This window comes from Mustela erminea, chromosome 15, assembly GCF_009829155.1.
Source record: "Mustela erminea isolate mMusErm1 chromosome 15, mMusErm1.Pri, whole genome shotgun sequence".
NCBI lineage: Eukaryota > Metazoa > Chordata > Mammalia > Carnivora > Mustelidae > Mustela > Mustela erminea.
The window spans coordinates 71,916,262-71,935,126 of NC_045628.1; the positions used below are offsets into that span (position 1 = coordinate 71,916,262).

The window sequence follows — 18,865 nt, forward strand, 5'->3', positions numbered from 1 at the left end:
CAGTTGTGAATAAAGCTGCTAGAAACATTCCTGTGCAGGTTTTTTTTTTAATGTATACATAAGTTTTCAATTCATTTGGATATATGCCAATGAGTGTGATGGCATAGTTCTATGGTAAGAGTTTGTTTGGCAGTAAGAAACTACCAAACTGTCCTCAAAGTACTGTCCCATTTTGCATTCCCAACAGCAGAGAATGAGCATTCATGTTGGTCCACATTCTTGTTAGCATTTGGTGTGGTCAGTGTTTTAGAATTTTGTCATTCTAATAGGTGTACCATGTTTATCTCATGGCTATTTTAGTGTGCAATTCTATAATGCGGTATGATAGTAAGCATCCTTTTATATGCTTACTTGTCATCTGTGTGTCTTTGTTGAAGTGTCTGTTCAGACTGTTTGCCTATTTTTTAAATGGATTGTTTGTTTTCTTATTAAGTTTTAAGAGTTCTTTGTATATATTTGCTAATATTCCTTTTTCAGATATATTTTTTGCAAATATTTTCCCCAAATCTATAGCTTTTCTTTTCACACACTTGACATTGTTTCACAGAGAGAAGTTTTTAATTTTAATGAAGTTCAGTTTATCAGCTATTTATTTAAAGATCATACCTTTAGTGTTGCATCTAAAAAGTTACCACCAAACCTAAGGTCATTTAGATTTCCTTCCATGTTATCTTCTAGGAGTTTTATAATTTCGTGTTTACATTTAGGTCTGTGATTGATTTTCAGTTAATTTTTGTGAAGGGTATAAAGTCAATGTCTAGATGGTTTTTTGGTTTTTGTTTTGTTTTGTTTTGGCTGTGTAGATGTTCAGTTGTTTAACACAGTTTGATGAAAGACTATCAGTTCTCTATTGTATAACATTTGTTCCTTCATCAGAGATCAGTTGACCACACTGTATGGGCCTATTTCTGGGCTCTCTATTTTATTTCATTGATATACTGTCTATTCTTTTACTGATACCATACTGTCCTGATTACTTTAGCTTTATAGTAAGTCTTGAAGTTGGGTAGTATTAGTCCTCCAGCTTCCTTTCTATACTCTAGTATTATGTTGGCTATTCTGTGTCTTTTGCCTCTCCATCTGAAGTTCAGACTCAGTTTGTTGTCTTGTAATTTTTCACTTCATATTGGACATTTTAAACATTGTAACATAGCAACTCTCAAAATCAGACCCCACCTCTCCTCAAGGTTTGTTTTTGTTGCAATTATTTAGTAACTTTCCTCAGCTAATTGTTTAAAGTCTGAATCCTTTGCAGTATATTACCACTGAAGTCCCTTTTTAGAGTAGAGGGTCCGCAAATGACAGAGATTTCCTTAAGTGCCTTGAACCAGTACTTTTCCCAGCTTTGCCAAAGGCTCTTTGTTCATATTTGGCTATGGTTTCAGTGTTCCAGCAGGAAGTTGATAACTCTGCCTTAGCTTTTATTTCCTGCTTGTGCAGATCACCAATACCAGACAGAGGCGAGAAATTAGGACCTTTTCATACCTTTTCCAGGTATGCACACAGTTCTGCATATGTGCTTGACCTCTAGATTTCTAAGAATATGTTAGAACTTTTCTAAGTCTCCTATGGACATCTCATTCCTGCAGCTATTCTTTTCATTTCTTTTGGTTCATATCTTATTTGGCCCAAATGTTATCTCCATTTCAGGCAGATGTGATATTAAATAATTGCCACTGATTGTTTTTGACAAACATACTAGGAAAAAAACTATTCTCAGTGATGAGCTCAAAGTCACGTTAAATGAAGATAAGCCCTATGAATGGGAGCATTCAGGGAATTGCCAGACAGCTCAGATAATGATAGTCCTTTAATAATGGAGCTTTTGGGGAGCCAAACCCATTCTGCCCTCTCCAGGGGCTTCTAGGCTGTCAGTTTTCACAGCTACTCTGATTGTGATGCTGTTGTTTTTCAAAGCTTCTGCAAAATTGAGAAAAGAAACATGAGAATAGGACAAGTTCAGATGCCTCAAATCTCACTGTTCTTACATAGATTCAATAATTTTTTCCTTAAGTAAACAGTACTTGGATTATTTCAAGCCTTTATTAATTTTCAAAGTTCTTCAAAAGTTGATTTTTATAATCACTGCCAATATTATTCTTGCTTTTATAGAGTCCCAGAGTGTTAGAGATTTTTATTCCACCATTCCCACTGATGTCACTCACTTACAGTGTTTTTTACTCAGCTTTATTAGAGTATAAAATACATTCAACAAAAATGAGCAACTTAAAATATACAACTTGATGAATTTTGTTAAAGATATAAAGTTGTGTAACTATCACCACAATCATGATATAGAACATTTCCATTATCTCAAAAAGTTCTTTATTGCTGGCATTTGGCAACCACTAACCACTGAACTGTTTTCTGTCACTACAGGCCTACCTTCTCTAAAATTTTGTATAAATGGAATTTTATAGTAATGCTCTTTGCATTTGGCTTCTTTCACTTAACATAATGCCTCTAAGACTCATCCATTTTGTTGCATGTATGAGTAGTCAGTGCCTTTGGATTGTTGAATATTTCCTTATAGGTATGTGCCACAATTTTTATTTCTATTAAGGGACCTTTGGGTTATTTCCACTTTTTGGTTATTTTCTGAACAAATCTGCTATGAACATTTAAGTACAGATCTTTGTATGGATGTATGATTTATTTTATCTTGGATATAAATAAGAGTAGAGTTGCTAGGTCAATGCTAAGAAAATATTTTAATTTTATAAAATTGCCAAATTATTTTCCAAAGAGGTTGGATCCTTTGGAAGTTTCAGTGATTCCATGTTTTCGCTAAAACTTAGTATTGTCGGTGTTTTTAATTTAGACATTCCAGTGTATGTAGTGGTGTCTTATTATTTTAATTTGCATTTCTTCCCTGATTACTGATGTTAAGCATCTTTTCATGTGCTTATTTGCCACTTGAATATCTTCTTTTAGAACTGTATGTTCAAATATTTTGCACATTTTAAAAATCAGATTGTTTGACTCATTATGGAATTTATTAAGGAGTTCTTTATTTTGGATACAAGTCCTTTATGAGATGAAGGTTTGCAAATATTTTCTCCAAATAGAGAAGCTATTCTTAAGGTGCCAGCAAATGTCTGAGTTGAGGGGAGATAAAAGGACCTAAATCTACATGGTCAAATCTAGTTTGAGTCTCTAGCTTTAAAAAATGATGAATTAGCTTCCTGTTTGTGTCAGAAAGTATAAAGCATATTCAGGCATGTGATATATAAAGGATGAGCCCTTTGATGGCTTTGGTATATGTAGTAGATCAAAAACTTTTACATATAATAAAAAGGTTTGTTTGTGTGCTTCCAAAGCATAATGGAAGAACAAGTTTATTAGAAAAGTAAATTTTATAAATAATAGGCAATCTTTATCTAAACAAACCTGCTACAGAGCTGCCAAATGAGCAACATGGACTTACTTAAACTCTTACATATCATATGTTTATTTAAGCTCTTATATATCTCATTATATACCCAAGTGAAAATGTATATATAAAAGGTACCTCACATACCACTTTTAGCTCTTAGGCAGTGATGTTAACACGTGTGGAACTGGACAAAGAGATAGGCTGTCAGTTATAAGAGCAAAGGCCAATTCCATGCTAAAGATAGCTTCAGACTAAATGCTCAGTTTCTAATCCAGGGTTGCTTATTATATTTGACACTAATGAATGTGTAGTCAGTGGGTAAATTGGAGATGGCTGAAAATGAGGGGAATCATCAAATATTTTTAAATAAATGAATGACATGAGAAAAAGTTGAGAAATAGAACTGATTTTAATTGAAGCATTTGAAGTGGTAGTGAAACCAATTAAGAGGCTATTGCCTGACTTTAGGTAAAAGTTGAGAAAGCACCAAAGTAGGACCAAAGAAAAGGCAAGACTTCAAAAATATCAAGGAAGTATAATTGACGGGATTTGGTGATCAAATGAACACAGATCTTTTTAAAAAGTGTCAAGATGACTCCATTTTCCAGTGTGGGTGGCCTACTTGGTGATACTCTTAATCAAGATAAGACGTGAAGTAGCAGAAGCAGGTTTTGAAGAGAACATAATGAGATCAGTTTTGAAAGTTGAGTTTAAAGGGCCAGCAGAGCCCCACAAAAAGGGGTAACGTTTTTGAGTATTTAGAAATGTAACTATGGGGCTCAAGTGAAGTGTCTGCACTAGAGAAAGAGGATTGGGCATCATCAGAGTCTAATTTATTTTAAGATGGGATAAGATATCTAATTTCTAAAAAATATTAGTAGTTAAGGGCAAGCACTACTTGGTGACAGGAAGGAGACAGTGTTTCAAGAGATGAGAGAATTCATGATCTTGAATGCCAAAGAGAAGAGTTTCAAGGAGTAGAGAGTGGTAATTAGTGTCCATTGCTACAGATAGGTCTTTGCTAAAAAAAAGGTTATGGAATTTGATGAACAAAAAGCCATTGGCCAAAACTGGAAACAGCCAGTTTTGACCATGTCCATCAGCAAAAGAGTATGCAAAACCAGTTGCATATCTTCATACCATGGAAAACTGCTCAGCGATTATAAGGAATGATTACTGCAATACTCAGTAAAATGGATCAATTTCAAAAAATTGTGTTGACCGAAAAAAAGCCAGACACACAAAAGTACATACCATGTGATTCCATTTTTATGATAACCAAGAACTAGCAAAATCAGTCTATGGGCGACAGAAGTCATGAGAGGGGATGTGGTAGTGAAGAGAACTGACGGTAAAGGAGCACAAGAAAACGTTCTCATGGGAAAAAAATGTTCTTTACTTTGTTTGAAAGTAGTTAAAATTGTCAAAGCTCATTGAGCTGAAAATTTAAAGCCGATGCAAGAAAAAGTCATTGGTCAAAGATGGGAGACTGAACATCTGACTTTTCTTGCTTTCTAAATTTTCACTGATGTAGAGAGACATAACTTCACGAAACCAAGGAGAGACACCACCACTACAAAATTTTCAAAGCAGAGAGACAGAAATAATGTAGTAGGGAACTTGGCAAGCCCAAGAAATGAAAGCTAAGTGGTCACTGAAGTAAGTCATAAACTAACTCAGTCTCTACCACAGTAATCCTAAAAAGCTCCAAATGGGGAATGATGTTTAAGGTAGGTTAAAAAGAAGAGGGTTGTTTGAAATTCTGTTTTAAAGTAGCTAGAACCCTCAATTTACTCCCCCAATTTATATCCAGGAGACTTCTTTTCCACCATCAGCACAAGACAAGAAGATTATTCTCTGGAGAGATTAAAACAGAAGTTCCCTATGTTGGGAGACACCAGGCATAGTTGAAGGAGGGGACACTCAACTTGGTATTTACATTCCCAATATTGAGGTTCTTGGCCTCTTTTGTAATTCAGCTCCAGAATATTAGAAAACATCCTCCAGGAGAATCTGAGAATTCGAGTGCTGAGAAATCTGATCAGTCCATGATAATAAAATAAAATAAAATTATAATAAGGGCAGCAAACCCCAAGTAGAACAGGTCAGAAGGCTCTGAGAAAGACATTACAAAAAAATTAGATTAATAGATATTAATAGATTAATGCACTTAGGGAGCTAGAGATAGCTGAGGAGGTATTTGAGTTTTAATTTAGGAAAAAATACATTGAAAACTAAGGAAACAAACTGGATGCATATTAACTCCTGGGATAATGAAAAGTTGAGAATGGAAGACGAAGTCATCAGAGTATGATATATGTGTGAACAACATTTACATGGTCAATAGTAAATGTAATAAACACTGAATATTGATTTATCAGAAAGTTATGAAATTATGACATAACTATAATAATAGATAAGGGGTATGAATGTCTGTGGGGAAGGTGACGGATGGGAATAGGTAGTAAAAAACAAATCTTCACTGTTCATAGAACAAAGTCTAAAAATAATTATTTGACCTGAAAAATTAAGAAGTAGCAGCATGGGACACCTGGGTGGCTTATTCTGTTAAGAGTCTGCCTTCGACTCGGGTCATGATCCCAGGCTCCTGAGATCGAGCCCTACATCGGGCTACCTGCTCAGTGGGGAGCCGGCTTCTCCCTCTCCTTCTGCCTGCCTCTCCCCCGCTTGTGCTCGCTCTCTCTCTCTCTGGCAAATAAATAAATAAGATCTTTTAAAAATAAAAAAAGAAGTAAGAGCATTAACACCAACAAAAGAAATAAGTGAAAGAGTTGCCTCCAAAGAGGGGGTAAATGGAAAAGGACAGGAGGGTATTATTTGACTCTTTAAACCTTATGCATTCAATCTGTATGATGTTTAAAAAGTAATGAGATAAAACAAAACAGTCAAGGTATTTACAAATAGCATTTCATGAAATTGGATTATAATGGATTGAAGAGTGAATGAATGAAAATTGAGATGGTTCTCAGCAAACTGAGTAGGGGAGGGGAATATTGAGGTTGGTAGTATGGTTGCTTGAAGAAAAACTTAGGGTTAAGGGAGAATTAATAGTTAGTGTGATCTTGGTTATTTAGGTAGCTAACTAATTGATTAGTCAATTTCTTCAGGACAGGGATCCTCTTAAAGAGAAGAAAGCAGTTGAGAGAAGCTGCTGAGGTATCATGGTCCCAGATGAAGTGGTAGATGTTGAAATCAATAACAAGGTTAAATAAAGGGTTAGTTTTGAAAAAGAAGAGAAACATCCTGTTTGTGTGTGTGATGAAGGAGAGGATTAATACAAGAATCCACGTCCAAGGGCTTATACTCAGCTGTACTTTCTCATCGGCAGCAGCGGCTAAGTCCTCTGTGTGCGACTGGGATATTTTTCACAATCTGAAATTGGGAGCCAACCAGAGGGAAAAAATGAAAGGAATGCTGGGTAGCAATTTTCGGAGCCCAGCTGAGGCTGAAAATCAAAATGTATTTATTCGTCAGCACGGGCTGCCATAACAAAATACCACAGGCTGGGTGTCTTAAACAATAGACATTTATTTCCTCACAGTTCTGGAGGCTGGAAAGTCCAAGATCAAGGTGCCAGCAGGGCTTAGTTCCTGGTAAGCACTCTCTTTCTGACTAGCAGACAGCCACCTTCTCACTGTTGTTCTCACATAGCAGATTGAGAGAGAGCAAGCCCCCTAGTGTCTCCCCTGATAAGGAACCAATTCTGTTGGATCAGGGCTCTTTCCTGTGACCTCATTTAACCTCAGTTATTTCTTACTCCACATACAGTCACATGGGGTTAGGGTTGCAACATATGAATTTTGGTGGGGACCCAATTTAGTCTATAGCACTATAATTCAGCACCGAGTTATTTTTCCATTTATACCCACCAGCCCACGAGCAGGGGGGAAGACAGATGGCTGAGTTGATACGAATTTGGGGACTAGCATGGTCGAGGCGGCAAATGAATGGAGGGGCTGATGAGAACAGGGCTAAAAGGACTGTTCATAGGTTCCAACAATGGTGGAAAGGGAAGCCAGGGAAAGACTGGGTTTAGATTAGGGACTGGGCAGGGATTGGTAGGCTCCACGGCAGAGTCTTCTCAAGTCCGGGGTCTGGAGCACCAACGGGAGCATTTCTGTAGCACATCTGGATGGGTGCAGTACTTTCTTGGGACATAACTTCTTATTTCCGCACTTTTGACTTTGTTGGCAATAAATGAGAATTATCAAGCTGAAAAGAAAATTTAGGTTTATTTGTAGTAGCAATCATCACCTTTTTCTTTCTTTTTAGACGACTAAATACATTGAACAAGTGTGCCTCAATGAAACTTGATGTGAACTTCCAAAAGAAAAAGGTAGGTGTCTCTACCTTGCTATGATCATGGCTGTATTAACAAAAGAAGCTCACGGTCATAGATTAAGGGCATTGTAAACCCAAGCGAAATTCTGAAATGCCTGACGATCTGTTTGTTCTCCAAATATCATAACCATCATCTATAATAAGTCCATTGGAAACTTGGGCCAGGATCCAATCATTTCACCATTTGTTTTGCTATAGTTTTTGTTTTGTTTTGTTTTGTTTTGTTTGTTTTTTTGTTTTGCTGTTGTTTTGATCAGAGGGTTTGCATAAAGATATGACATGTCGTCTTTTTGGTCATATTTTAGATGTTTCGTTAGTTGTAAATACCCACTCCATATCAGAATCAAATACTCCACAGTGATTCGTAGATGAAGAGAATGCAGAGAAGAACCCTTAGGTCGATGCCAAATGTCTTCCATTTCGTCCTTTTCAATGGCATTTCATTTCCACGTATGCTTGAAGATGTGCTCATCCTTGGGCAGGATCATTCCATAATGGTTGAGGGCATGTCAGGGAATGTGGTGACAAGGTCCTGAACCTGCCTCCTCCTCACCCTTCCTCCTCCTGTGCGCTTTTCTCTGGTCACAAGGAATGTCATTCTGCTTTACGAGTCACTATGCTCCTACCTGTTCTAGGACTGTACGAATGAGCCTGGAGATTTCAGTTCTAAAATAGAGCTGGACTTGATTGAGCTCTTACTGTTTTCTAGGAGCTACGTTACGTACGTACCATGCAGGATCTCATTTAACCCACCGAGGTAGGGATCCTATGTTTCCTGGGGGAAGGAAAGTAAAACTTGACCAGGTTGTCATTTGTTCACGATCTTTCAGCGAGTGGCAAAGCTGGGTTTCAGACTCAGGCATGCCTCACTCCAAAACCCACACTCCTCATGGCCACCACCGTGCCGAAGGACCTCGCTCTCTCACTGAACTGATCCTTTTGGGAAATTCAGAATTAAGATCATTCCTACTTTTTTTCATTTCACATCTCCAGTTTGTAAGAAGTCAAGCCTCAGTATATTTTGAGGAAGCAGAGAAAACATCTTTGAGTTAAACAAAGTGCTCTCTTTATCCTGGTCTACACAGAGAAATCATTAAATCCAATGGATTTTTAGTCACTCCGGAGTAACCTAATCTTTAAAAATAACCTTAACTTGAATTTCTGTTCTAAAATAGCGCTCAAAGGGGGAAAAAAAAGAAAGCGAATGAATTTTGGTTGACCTCACCTTAGAAATAATTTAGGGTTTGAGTTAGAAACCAAAAGATTTAAGCTAATGAGGTAAAAGAGCAAAAAACAATATCCAAAGGAATATTAAAATATGAGCAATTTGTCTAGGCTGAATACAAATTAAAAATGTGGGAATAAATGTCCCAATAGCTGCGTGGCTGAATAGACCCCTTGAGAAGCAGACATACTACTGGAAGCAGGAGGGTCAGATGTTGTTTTGGTTGTAACACATGGTTCTTATTAAAACCGACACAGCCACTCCTGTGCATCTAAAGCGTGGCTGGTCTATACGGCTTCCTATCCAGATCTGTAGCTACACTGTATTACGGAAGACAAAAATTAATGACATGATTTGTCTTCAGCCAAGTGGAATGATGGGACTCTCACCCAATCACCAGTTTTTCAGAAGCTGTGAGATGTGAAATGGGCCCAGATGCCATTGGCTGGGCTTTTTATGTGTTACCTTCACAAAAGCTCCTCTGTAAATTGGTCACTCCAGTCTTTCTGACATTCTTAATTTCTTCCTGATGTTGGATGTAGTGGCGCACGCCCAGACAGCCCTGGCTTAGCTAGATGCCTCACAAATGCATGTACCCGAATAAAATACTGCTTTTCACGTTGTAAATTGAGAAGACATGGCCTGAATTTTCAAATAAATAATTTCAACATGTGGTCTCCACCGCCCCATGGATCTCAGTAATGACCCACATCGGGGGCTGTGGTCGAAGGAATTATGCAGGAGACCCTGTGTAGAGGCATGCTTTCCTGTCATCTGCCCCTTTCACAAATCATAGGCTCATCCTTTATTTTACTGCAAAAAAACCAAAAAACAAAAAAACACGAAAAATAAATACAAGCTAGGAATAGGCCAAGTGATTTTCAAATATAGAAAGTGAAACTTGAAGAAAGCAGCCTGTGACGCTGCAATCATTCTGGAATTAGTGTCTTTGGAAGAAAAAAAAAAAAAAGAAAAGACCAGTGGTAGCATTTCCTCTAGGTACATCCCCATTTTAGGCAATCCAAGAAATAAAAATATAATCCTCAGCTCTCATCTGTAATTCTACAGAAGGTCATCCCCAAATCGCCCAACTGTCCAGAGTCACAGTCCTTCTTTCTCCCTTGGAGGCCTCTGCAAGGGCTGTGTGTGGTGGCTTCACTGTGTGGTGAGCAGCAATCACTCGCACGGAGCGTATGTCAGCCCTGTTCCTCATCATGGGCTCCGTGTCACAGACGCAGGGGCCAAAGTGACAGACTCACTCAGTCAGGCAGAAATAGGCAGGGTTTGACCCCAGATATTCGGGCACCAAACTGCCCCTCCTTGCCTTTCAAAGAATTCAGAACTGTGCTGGAGTCTGAGTGAGCTCCGGAAGCTTGGCCTGAGACAGAGTTTCCCCAGCCATACATACGGTTATATGTTTCTCTTGTTTTTAGAAGAGAGATGTTTCTTGCCATCTGTATAGAAGGCTACGATTTATTTAATGCCTTCGTGGAAAACTATCTCTGGATCTCTTACAGTGAATCTCATTGCTTAGCTTTGCATTTCCTTCTTGTTTGATTTTTTTTTTTTTTAAATTCCAAAGAGTTTGGTGGGTTCACCCAAGAGAGAAAAAAACAAGCCCACAAATAGAGAAGGATGGTGAAGCCTCCTAGTCAGGCACGTACTTTTCTTGTGGATCAAATGCTATTTGTAAAGCCCCAAGAAAAATGAAGTCACTCTAGCCTCCCCCGCTCAAGATAGTACCATAAGATTTTTTCCTTGCACAAGAGAAAAGTGTTTCTTCAGAGATTCACGGTAACCTTCCCTGTCTCTGGGAGAGTCAGGTAGAGAAGATCATTCTCAATCTTGGCCACACACCTCACTGGAAAGCTTACTAAAACCCAGCCAAAAAGCATTCCAGCAACTGGCACCCCACCAACAGCTCTGCAAGTAGTACATTCCAGCTTCTGAACAGGTGGACTCAGCCACTCAGCTCCAGTTAATTCTCGTGGAAGATATATTCTAAACTTCTATGTAACTATGCATTCGCTACCTCTTGCAGCTGTGGACTTGGGTGAGGTCCTGTTTCTAGTGTCAAGATATGGCCAAATTCCACCGGGAAAAAAATTCTTTTGCCATGTCTAGTTGGCATTTGTCTCTGAGGAATATATAATTTCACTAAGAATGTTCTCATTTTTTAGAAAAAAATAAATATCGGCGCTCCCTCTAAATTGAAAACTCCAAAGCTCCAAAGCACAGGCAGACCTACTTGTTTTCAGAAAAGTGTTTCCTCTCCATTATTAACCACACAATTCATCCTTGCTTCGTGATGACTGTAACATCCCCCAGTTACGGTGACTGTTTATGTGGTATGACTTCTCTTCAAAGTCAGTCAGAGGCCGAAGAGTCCAATGAGAGTATTTGTTAAATGAGAAAGGAGGAGGACACGTACACACATAAGACTCTTCCTGAAGATTTCCCAAGAGAGAAAGAGGGACTTCAAAAGGTTCTGGTTAAAGTTATAGTTTTAATAAAGCTCTCTGAAATCACGACCAAAGGAGGAAAGCGACACAGAAACCATGACTAATTGCCACCTTGCAGCCGGCCTCTCCTGGCCTGGGCGCCCGCCAGCGTTTCAGAGGAGCTGCAGCTGTTGCCCAGGGGCCGGGTCTCTGTTCCACTTCACCCACTCCCCGCCTGTCACACAGGCCCCCGTCTCTCCCACCAGATTAGACCCCACTCTACAGCTCCAAACAGCAGGGTCAAATGAGAGAAAAATGACATTTTGTTCCAGTATTCACTTAGCTGGAAAGTATTACAGTCTTGAATTGAAGAAAATTGCATAGAAGTATCCTAGAACAGGAGGATCTATGAGTTGGAAGGGATGTTCTGTCATCTCTTCTAGCCTCTCATCCACTACAGAAGTTACTTCTGAGGGCATCGCTCATAGGTCACTCAGCCTCTGCCTGTAAGCCTCCAGACATGATGAGCTCACTGCATTGCAAGGCAGTTGATTTTCTTTCTAATTATTAGAAGTCTTCCAGATAATAAGCTATTTGATCTAAACTTTAGTCAGTTGGGTTCTAGCTCTCTCCTCTGAAGAAGCACCGAAATAGAGATTTCGCTTTTCATACGGCAACCCTTCAGCTCTATCCTCTAGATTGGGGGTTGGCAAACCACTGTTCCTGTTTTTGTAAAGAAAGTGAAAGCTGTATTAGAACAAAGCCCACTCATTCTTCTGGCTATAACAGCAGAGTTGAGTAGGTGTGGCAGAAACTTCGTGCCCCAGAAGCCTAATATCTGTGACCCTTTACAGACAGTTTTCTGACTTCTGCTCAATCTGGAACAAAGTTTCTCAAACTGTCTACAGTGAGTGACTTGGGGTTCTGTTTGTTTTAGTTTTAATTTCCAGTCTGCCACTTACGAGTTTTGTAAAATTCAGTACAAGTGAATTATTAGAAATATGAAATGAAAAAAGTTATAGAAAATATAAACCTCACTGTTGTATTATTAGACTCAACAAACACAAAAGTTGCATTCTGGTGAATATAATCAAGCCAAATATAATGGGAAATAGAAAAGAGTTACAGAAACTGCTCACAATTTTATTGAAAGTGTATGTATAGGCAAGTGATAAGAATTGTGATTACACTCATCACCTTTTTGTTGTTCAGCTGTTGTAACCAAACAAAAAGTTTACTTTGAAATAGCAGTTTCCCATATTAAATGCCTATTCACACACTTTGATCAAATGCTAAGACTGTGAGTATTCATGACAGCAAGTTTCCTGTTTGTTCCCTGATTTAGGCTGCATTGCCAACAACACTATATTCATGGGGAAGAACGTGTATCTAAATTTTGTTTGTTTGTTTTAATCCTAGTCCTCATAAAGAAACCAGTCTTACAGAGCATACTGACTACAATTGGAGAAGGGGTTTTAAAATAATTTTTAAAAGCTTAAAGTATTCCTTTTTACCTTCTATTCAAGATGAACTAAGTGAAGCTGTATTTTCAATAAGGTCTGTACTGACCTCTTTGAAGATTGCTCAGTCTGGGGACTGGCAGTCCCTTGACCACACTTTGAATAGCTCTGGTCTAGAATTTCTCATTTCTAAACCAAACTCTTAGTTCTCTCAATCATCGTTCAAGGGAATTGTGGTTCCTAGGTCCTTGGCTATCCTGATTACTGTTCTCCAGAAATACAGCCCTTTCCATGCGCCTCTTAGAATGTTTCCGATGGCTATGACCAGGGCACAACACAGTGGGGCTCCAACCTGAAGTCTCGAGATCCATGCTCTGATCAGATATCCTAAAGTTAGTGTCTCAGTTTGTTAACCAGATTACATGGTGAATTTGCATTAAGCTGAAATCTACAACTCACAAAGCTATTAATAGGAACTGCTATTACATTAAATCTATTCCATCCTGCACGCGCTATAGTTAATTTTTGAAGTTAGGGTCTTTATATTTTACTTCACGACATTTCATCTTATTATCAGGCCATCCTTCAATTCTGTTAAGATCTTTATACATCTCAGTATCACCAGTCTCTAAAAACAGTAATTAGCTTTATATTGCCCTTTAAGACTTATGTGGCATTTTCACATTTAATCTCTTTTGGGTATGTGGACAGATCACGCTAGATGTGTATTATTATCATTCCCATTTACAGCTGAGGAAATTGACTCTCAAAAAGGGTACCTTGTTCAAGATCACTTAGCGAATTACCTTGTGCCGTATTCATACTTTAAAAATGTGAATTATCCTGGCTTATTCAAATTATTCTTAAAATGGACATAACTTTGAGGCATCCTTCAGAGATCTCTCCCTTAGTTGCATTCAGCCTTTTGATCACACTCTTTGGTGTGAGCTACTCTACCAGTCACCAGCAAAACTCTCGTGACATCAAACACAATTAGCCATCTTGGCCACAACAATATCATGAGAACCTCCTGTCAGTTCTTTTGATAGAATCCAGACGTGTCTGGATTTCCATGGTCTACTAAGCCATTGAGATGGGATTAAAGTTTGTTTGGTGTGTCTTTTTCTCATAAATACATCTATCTGACTCCTAGAAATTTCCACTTTGCATTTCTAAGTAATCTTACCGTTTTTAGTCTCAAAACAATTACCAAACAGGTGAAATCTCAACATCTCTTAATCTGTACACTTCCGTAATTATTACTGGAGAGTCTGCTCTATGCATGATAGTCTGCTGGGCCCTGATTTTTTTTTTTAACGACTCAATCTAGGGCAGTGTGATTTTCATATGGTGGAACTTGACCCATTGGTGGGTTGTGAAATCAGTTGGGTGGGTAAGGAACGATATTTTTTAAAAATGAAACAGACCGAACTAGATTATGAAATATCAGTATAAACAAGGATTTTTATTATAGCATTAGTTTGTTTGTTTATTGTAATATATGTGTGCTTTAAGCTGCTATGGAAAATTTTTTATTGTATGTATTTTTATTATACATACAATAAAAAATATTTTATTGTATGTACTATCAATACCTTGAAAGATTCTGCACTGGTGGAAAGAACAGAATCATGTCACAACCCTTGGGACATACTATAATAATTATATGCACAAGGTACAAAAGGAAAATGGTTGCTTTTTCTTTTTTCTTTGTTTTGTTTTTGTTTTTGTTTTGCTTTGGTTTTCACTTGTTTGTTTTGGTTCAAAAGACCTAAATACTGCAAAATTCCCCTGAACCACTGGCCTTTTTTCCAGGAGTTTACTGCTGTTTCACGTGACTTGGTTGGATTGTAAATACCTTCCTGTTGCTCAGAGCTAGCATAATAAGCTCTTAGAGTCTAGCAGTCAGGGGCAGACTTTCCAGTCCCAGTCCACAGTGCCCAGCTTGGCATCTTTTCTTGACCAAAATAAAGGAATCCTTATCCAACTAGTATGTGGTTTGTTAGCACCAGTAACTAAGTTTGGGCTAGCTTGAGAGAGAACTCGCTGGAGCTCACACCAAATAGCATAGTTTCTATTTAAAATATCTACTTTTTCTTTAAAAGTTATCCTTTCCTGGCCTCCTCAAAAAGTATTTGCTGAAAGGGCTCTTTCGGAATGATCACTTAATATCAACTTCTTATCACTAGCTTCCTGAAATGTGATATGAAAATCCAGTGGGCTCAAGCTTCAACCTAGTATGGTGCCTAATATATAAATAGCCCTCAAATATCAGGTCTTGTGTCAGTCACAGGAAAAGGGAAATCAAAAATGCTACGGAAAAAGTATAACTTTGATTCATCATCCTAGAATCTTTCCTTTTTTCCATTTGTACATCTTTTTAAACTTTTTTGCCAAAGCTTCATATAACCTTTTTTTGAACTCAAAGCTAATTTCCCAATGTGATCCCAAAGCTATGGAACTCTCCATTAGTACCTTAGTTTGTTTGTTTTTTTGTTTGTTTTACTTTCTTCCACCTTCCATCATACATGAATGTTCCAAATTTGTCACTTAGTACAACTCATATGAATCTAAATTTTCAAGAAATAAGCGAGAATGGGGAGATGCCAGTATTTATTGATGGAGCATCTGTTTACTTTTCTTCCAGACCAGAATATATTAAAAAATTAAGGGGAGTTAAAATGGTCATTAGATACGTAAAAAGATAGGTAAGCAGTCCTCTTAGATAGGCAACAAATAGATAAGCATTTGAGCCAACCCTGGAAAATAACAAACAAATACTCCTCAATGAGGCCCGACTAAAATGCATTATTTCATTTAACTCCCTCAGCAAACCTGTGAGGCGGGGCCTGGTTTTCGTCCCATTTCATTAGTGATAGAAACTTACTTTGGAAAAAGTAAGCAGTTTGCAAACAATCATCTGAGCCCTTCACTGAAGTTACCAGAATTTGGAACCAGGTCTTAGAACCAGATGCCAGAGTAAAATGGAATCAACTTAATTCAGATAATAAAAAAACATGGAACAGTTACTATGTGCTTGACCTTGGGGAGGATATAAATATGACCCTGAAACACTAGCCCTTCTCTTGATGAGCTTACCTCTTACGACTGACGGTGGATGCGAGTGGTATGAGCTTAAGTTGTCATTAGAATAAATGCTACAACAAAGATCTAATCCAAATGCTATAAAGCTCGGGGGGAAAATTAGTCATTGCCTTGGAACAGTGAGGGAAGGCTTCAAACAATGCGGACCAGAGAGCAGAGTGCAGTGAACTTACGAGACACAACTGAAATGAGGCAAGAACAGTACATGGCAGGCAGGTTGAAAGGGCTTTGAATGCCACCCTAAAGACTTCTGTGAAGGCCAAGGGACGCTGAAGGCTTCAAAGGTGGAAAATTACACGATCGTATTTGGATCGCCCTGTGGAAAGCTGTTTAGATGCGGAAGACTCTGGCGACAAGGATTCTAGCCAGGCTTTTACTGTAATCGACCCAGACAGAGGTGCCAAGGGCCTACACAAAGGGAATGGGAATGAAGAGATGAATGAGGGAAAAGATCTAAAAGTCATTTCAGAGTTGAGTCTGGATAATATGCATGACGAGGCAGGGGAAGAAGCCGGCGAATCCATTCATCTTGGAAGGAGATTGTTGTTTTTTGCCGTAGATCAAGGTTTGTCCTGGGCGCAAGGATTTGCAAAGGTAAACGAGGCTGTCTCGTTTACCACAGGGAGGCCACAGGGAGCCCAGGCTGGCATCTCACAGGCGATTCATACTCAGGCAGCACCCAGATAGGTCAAAGAAATGCATGAGGCACAGAGTGGAAGAGAGGGCAGAGCCTGGGGGCTGCCGCAGCCCAGAGATGCACGCCTTGCCAAAGGCGTTGAGCTTCAGAGTTGATTAAAAACAAGAAGGCTGGCCAAAGAAAGCCAGCAAGCTGGATTGGACCCTCCTCAACTAGTGATGTCTAGAATGGCTCCCAAGTTTCTATTTAGAGGAATTCAGTGAGTAATTTTGCTGTTAATTTGTACAGGGGAATACACAGTAGGAATCATGTTTGGGAGACTAAAGTAAGGACTGTTAGCTTTGAGATAAACTGATGCTTAGGTTCAGAAGAGGGAAGCTGGAAATAGGGTCCTGGGGCTCAGTGAAGAGGTTTCAGGAAAGAAGTAAGTGCCTTTTATGGCTGGAGTAAGTTTCTGAACAAGAGAACTTGCAGGTGTTTTATATTTAGACATCTAGTGAGACGGTAATTACACCTCTTTGTAATCAGTCAAGGAAAACTTCTTGGAGAGGAAGGAAGGATTCAGAAACTCTATGAAAACTGAAGGGAAGAAAGCTTGGCAGGTTGAGAAGAGATCCTCCAGCCACGGGGGAGGAGGAGGAGGAGGGCGTACGGGAGGGAAGATGGTGGAAGGACGGAGGGCTGGCAAGAAGACAGGCGTGGAAGGGAGGAAGGAAGGAAGGGGACGTACCGCGCCTCTGAGCTCACCGGTTTCCCACTGCATCCGAGCTGCCTGGAGATGAGCATTTTCTCTGATGTTTTTCAGGGTGACGACTCAGATGAGGAAGATCTCTGCATCAGCAACAAATGGACTTTCCAAAGAACCAGCCGCCGGTGGTCTCGTGTGGACGACCTGCACACGCTGTTCCCCGGAGGAGACCGGAATGGGTCATCGGGAGACGTGAGGATGAGAAACACCACGAGCAGTGAAAGCGTCCTCACAGACCTGAGTGAGCCCGAGGTCTGCTCCATTCACAGCGAAAGCAGCGGAGGGAGTGACAGCCGCAGCCAGCCGGGCAGCAGCCACAGCGCTGGCCGGGAGCCGTTCGACTGCCCCGGCCAGTCCTGCCCCGACAGCCCGGTCATGCTGGATGCCACGTTCCTCGGCAGCGGCCTCCCACAGTCCCCCAGAGACGTTCTTAACTACCCCCTCCACCCAAAGAATGAGAAACCCACCAGGACCAGAGCCAAGTCATTTTTGAAACGCATGGAAACTCTCAGAGGGAAGGGATCACATGGAAGGCACAAGGGGCCGGCGCGGACCGGGGGCTTGGTGATCAGCGGGCCCGTGCTGCAGCAGGAGCCGGAGGCCTTCAAGGCCATGCAGTGCGTCCCCATTCCAAACGGAGATCTCCAGAGCTCGCCCCCCACTGCCTGCACCAAAGGACTCCTGAGTGCCAGCAAATGGGGTAGGGAGAGCAGCCAGTCAGAAAACAGCAGCAGTGGGGTGAGCACGCCCGGCCTGAAGGAACGGAAGTGCCAGGAGGCCAACAAGCGTGGGGGCATGTACTTGGAAGACCTGGATGTGCTGGCCGGGACAGCCCTGCAGGATGCAGGCAATCAGAACCACATGCATGAGTTCCATTCCCAAGAGAACTTGGTGGTGCACATCCCCAAGGATCACAAACCGGGTACGTTCCCCAAGGCGCTGTCTATCGAAAGCCTCTCACCAACAGACAGTAGCAATGGGGTTAACTGGAGGACCGGCAGCATCTCCCTGGGCAGACAGCAGAACCCCGGGGCCAGGGAGCCTAGGCTCATGGCGTCCTGCCACAGAGCGAGCAGAGTCAGTATCTACGACAACGTCCCGGGCTCCCATTTGTACGCCAGTACAGGAGATCTTCTGGACTTGGAGAAAGATGACCTCTTCCCTCATTTAGATGACATTTTGCACCATGTCAATGGGCTCCAAGAGGTAGTGGACGACTGGTCAAAAAATGTCTTGCCTGAACTGCAAACACATGATGCATTGGTTGGGGAACCCGGCTTATGTCCCTCCCCATCTCCTAATCAGATCACCTTAGATTTCGAAGGCAACTCTGTCTCCGAGGGTCGGACGACACCCAGTGACATGGAAAGAGATGGAACATCTCTTAATGAGTCGGAGGCCACTGGGGTCCGAGAGAGGAGGGACTCTGGTGTAGGGGCCTCTCTGACCAGGCCAAACAGGTTGGTGGCATGATTTTCTGAAATGATTTTTAATCGACTTCATAGTAATTA

General features: G+C 40.3%; 1 protein-coding gene across 5 annotated transcripts in view; it reads left to right on the forward strand.

The window, feature by feature from the left end:
- Window positions 1-18,865, forward strand: part of STARD13 (StAR related lipid transfer domain containing 13) — a 251,988-nt gene that overhangs the window by 207,606 nt on the left and 25,517 nt on the right. For all 5 annotated transcript variants that reach the window (XM_032315227.1, XM_032315228.1, XM_032315230.1 and 2 more), the window contains exons 4-5: window positions 7,670-7,733; window positions 17,412-18,814. In XM_032315227.1, the coding sequence (XP_032171118.1) occupies window positions 7,701-7,733; window positions 17,412-18,814 (1,436 nt within the window). In that variant the 5' untranslated portion in view covers window positions 7,670-7,700. The remainder of the gene's footprint in view (window positions 1-7,669; window positions 7,734-17,411; window positions 18,815-18,865) is intronic.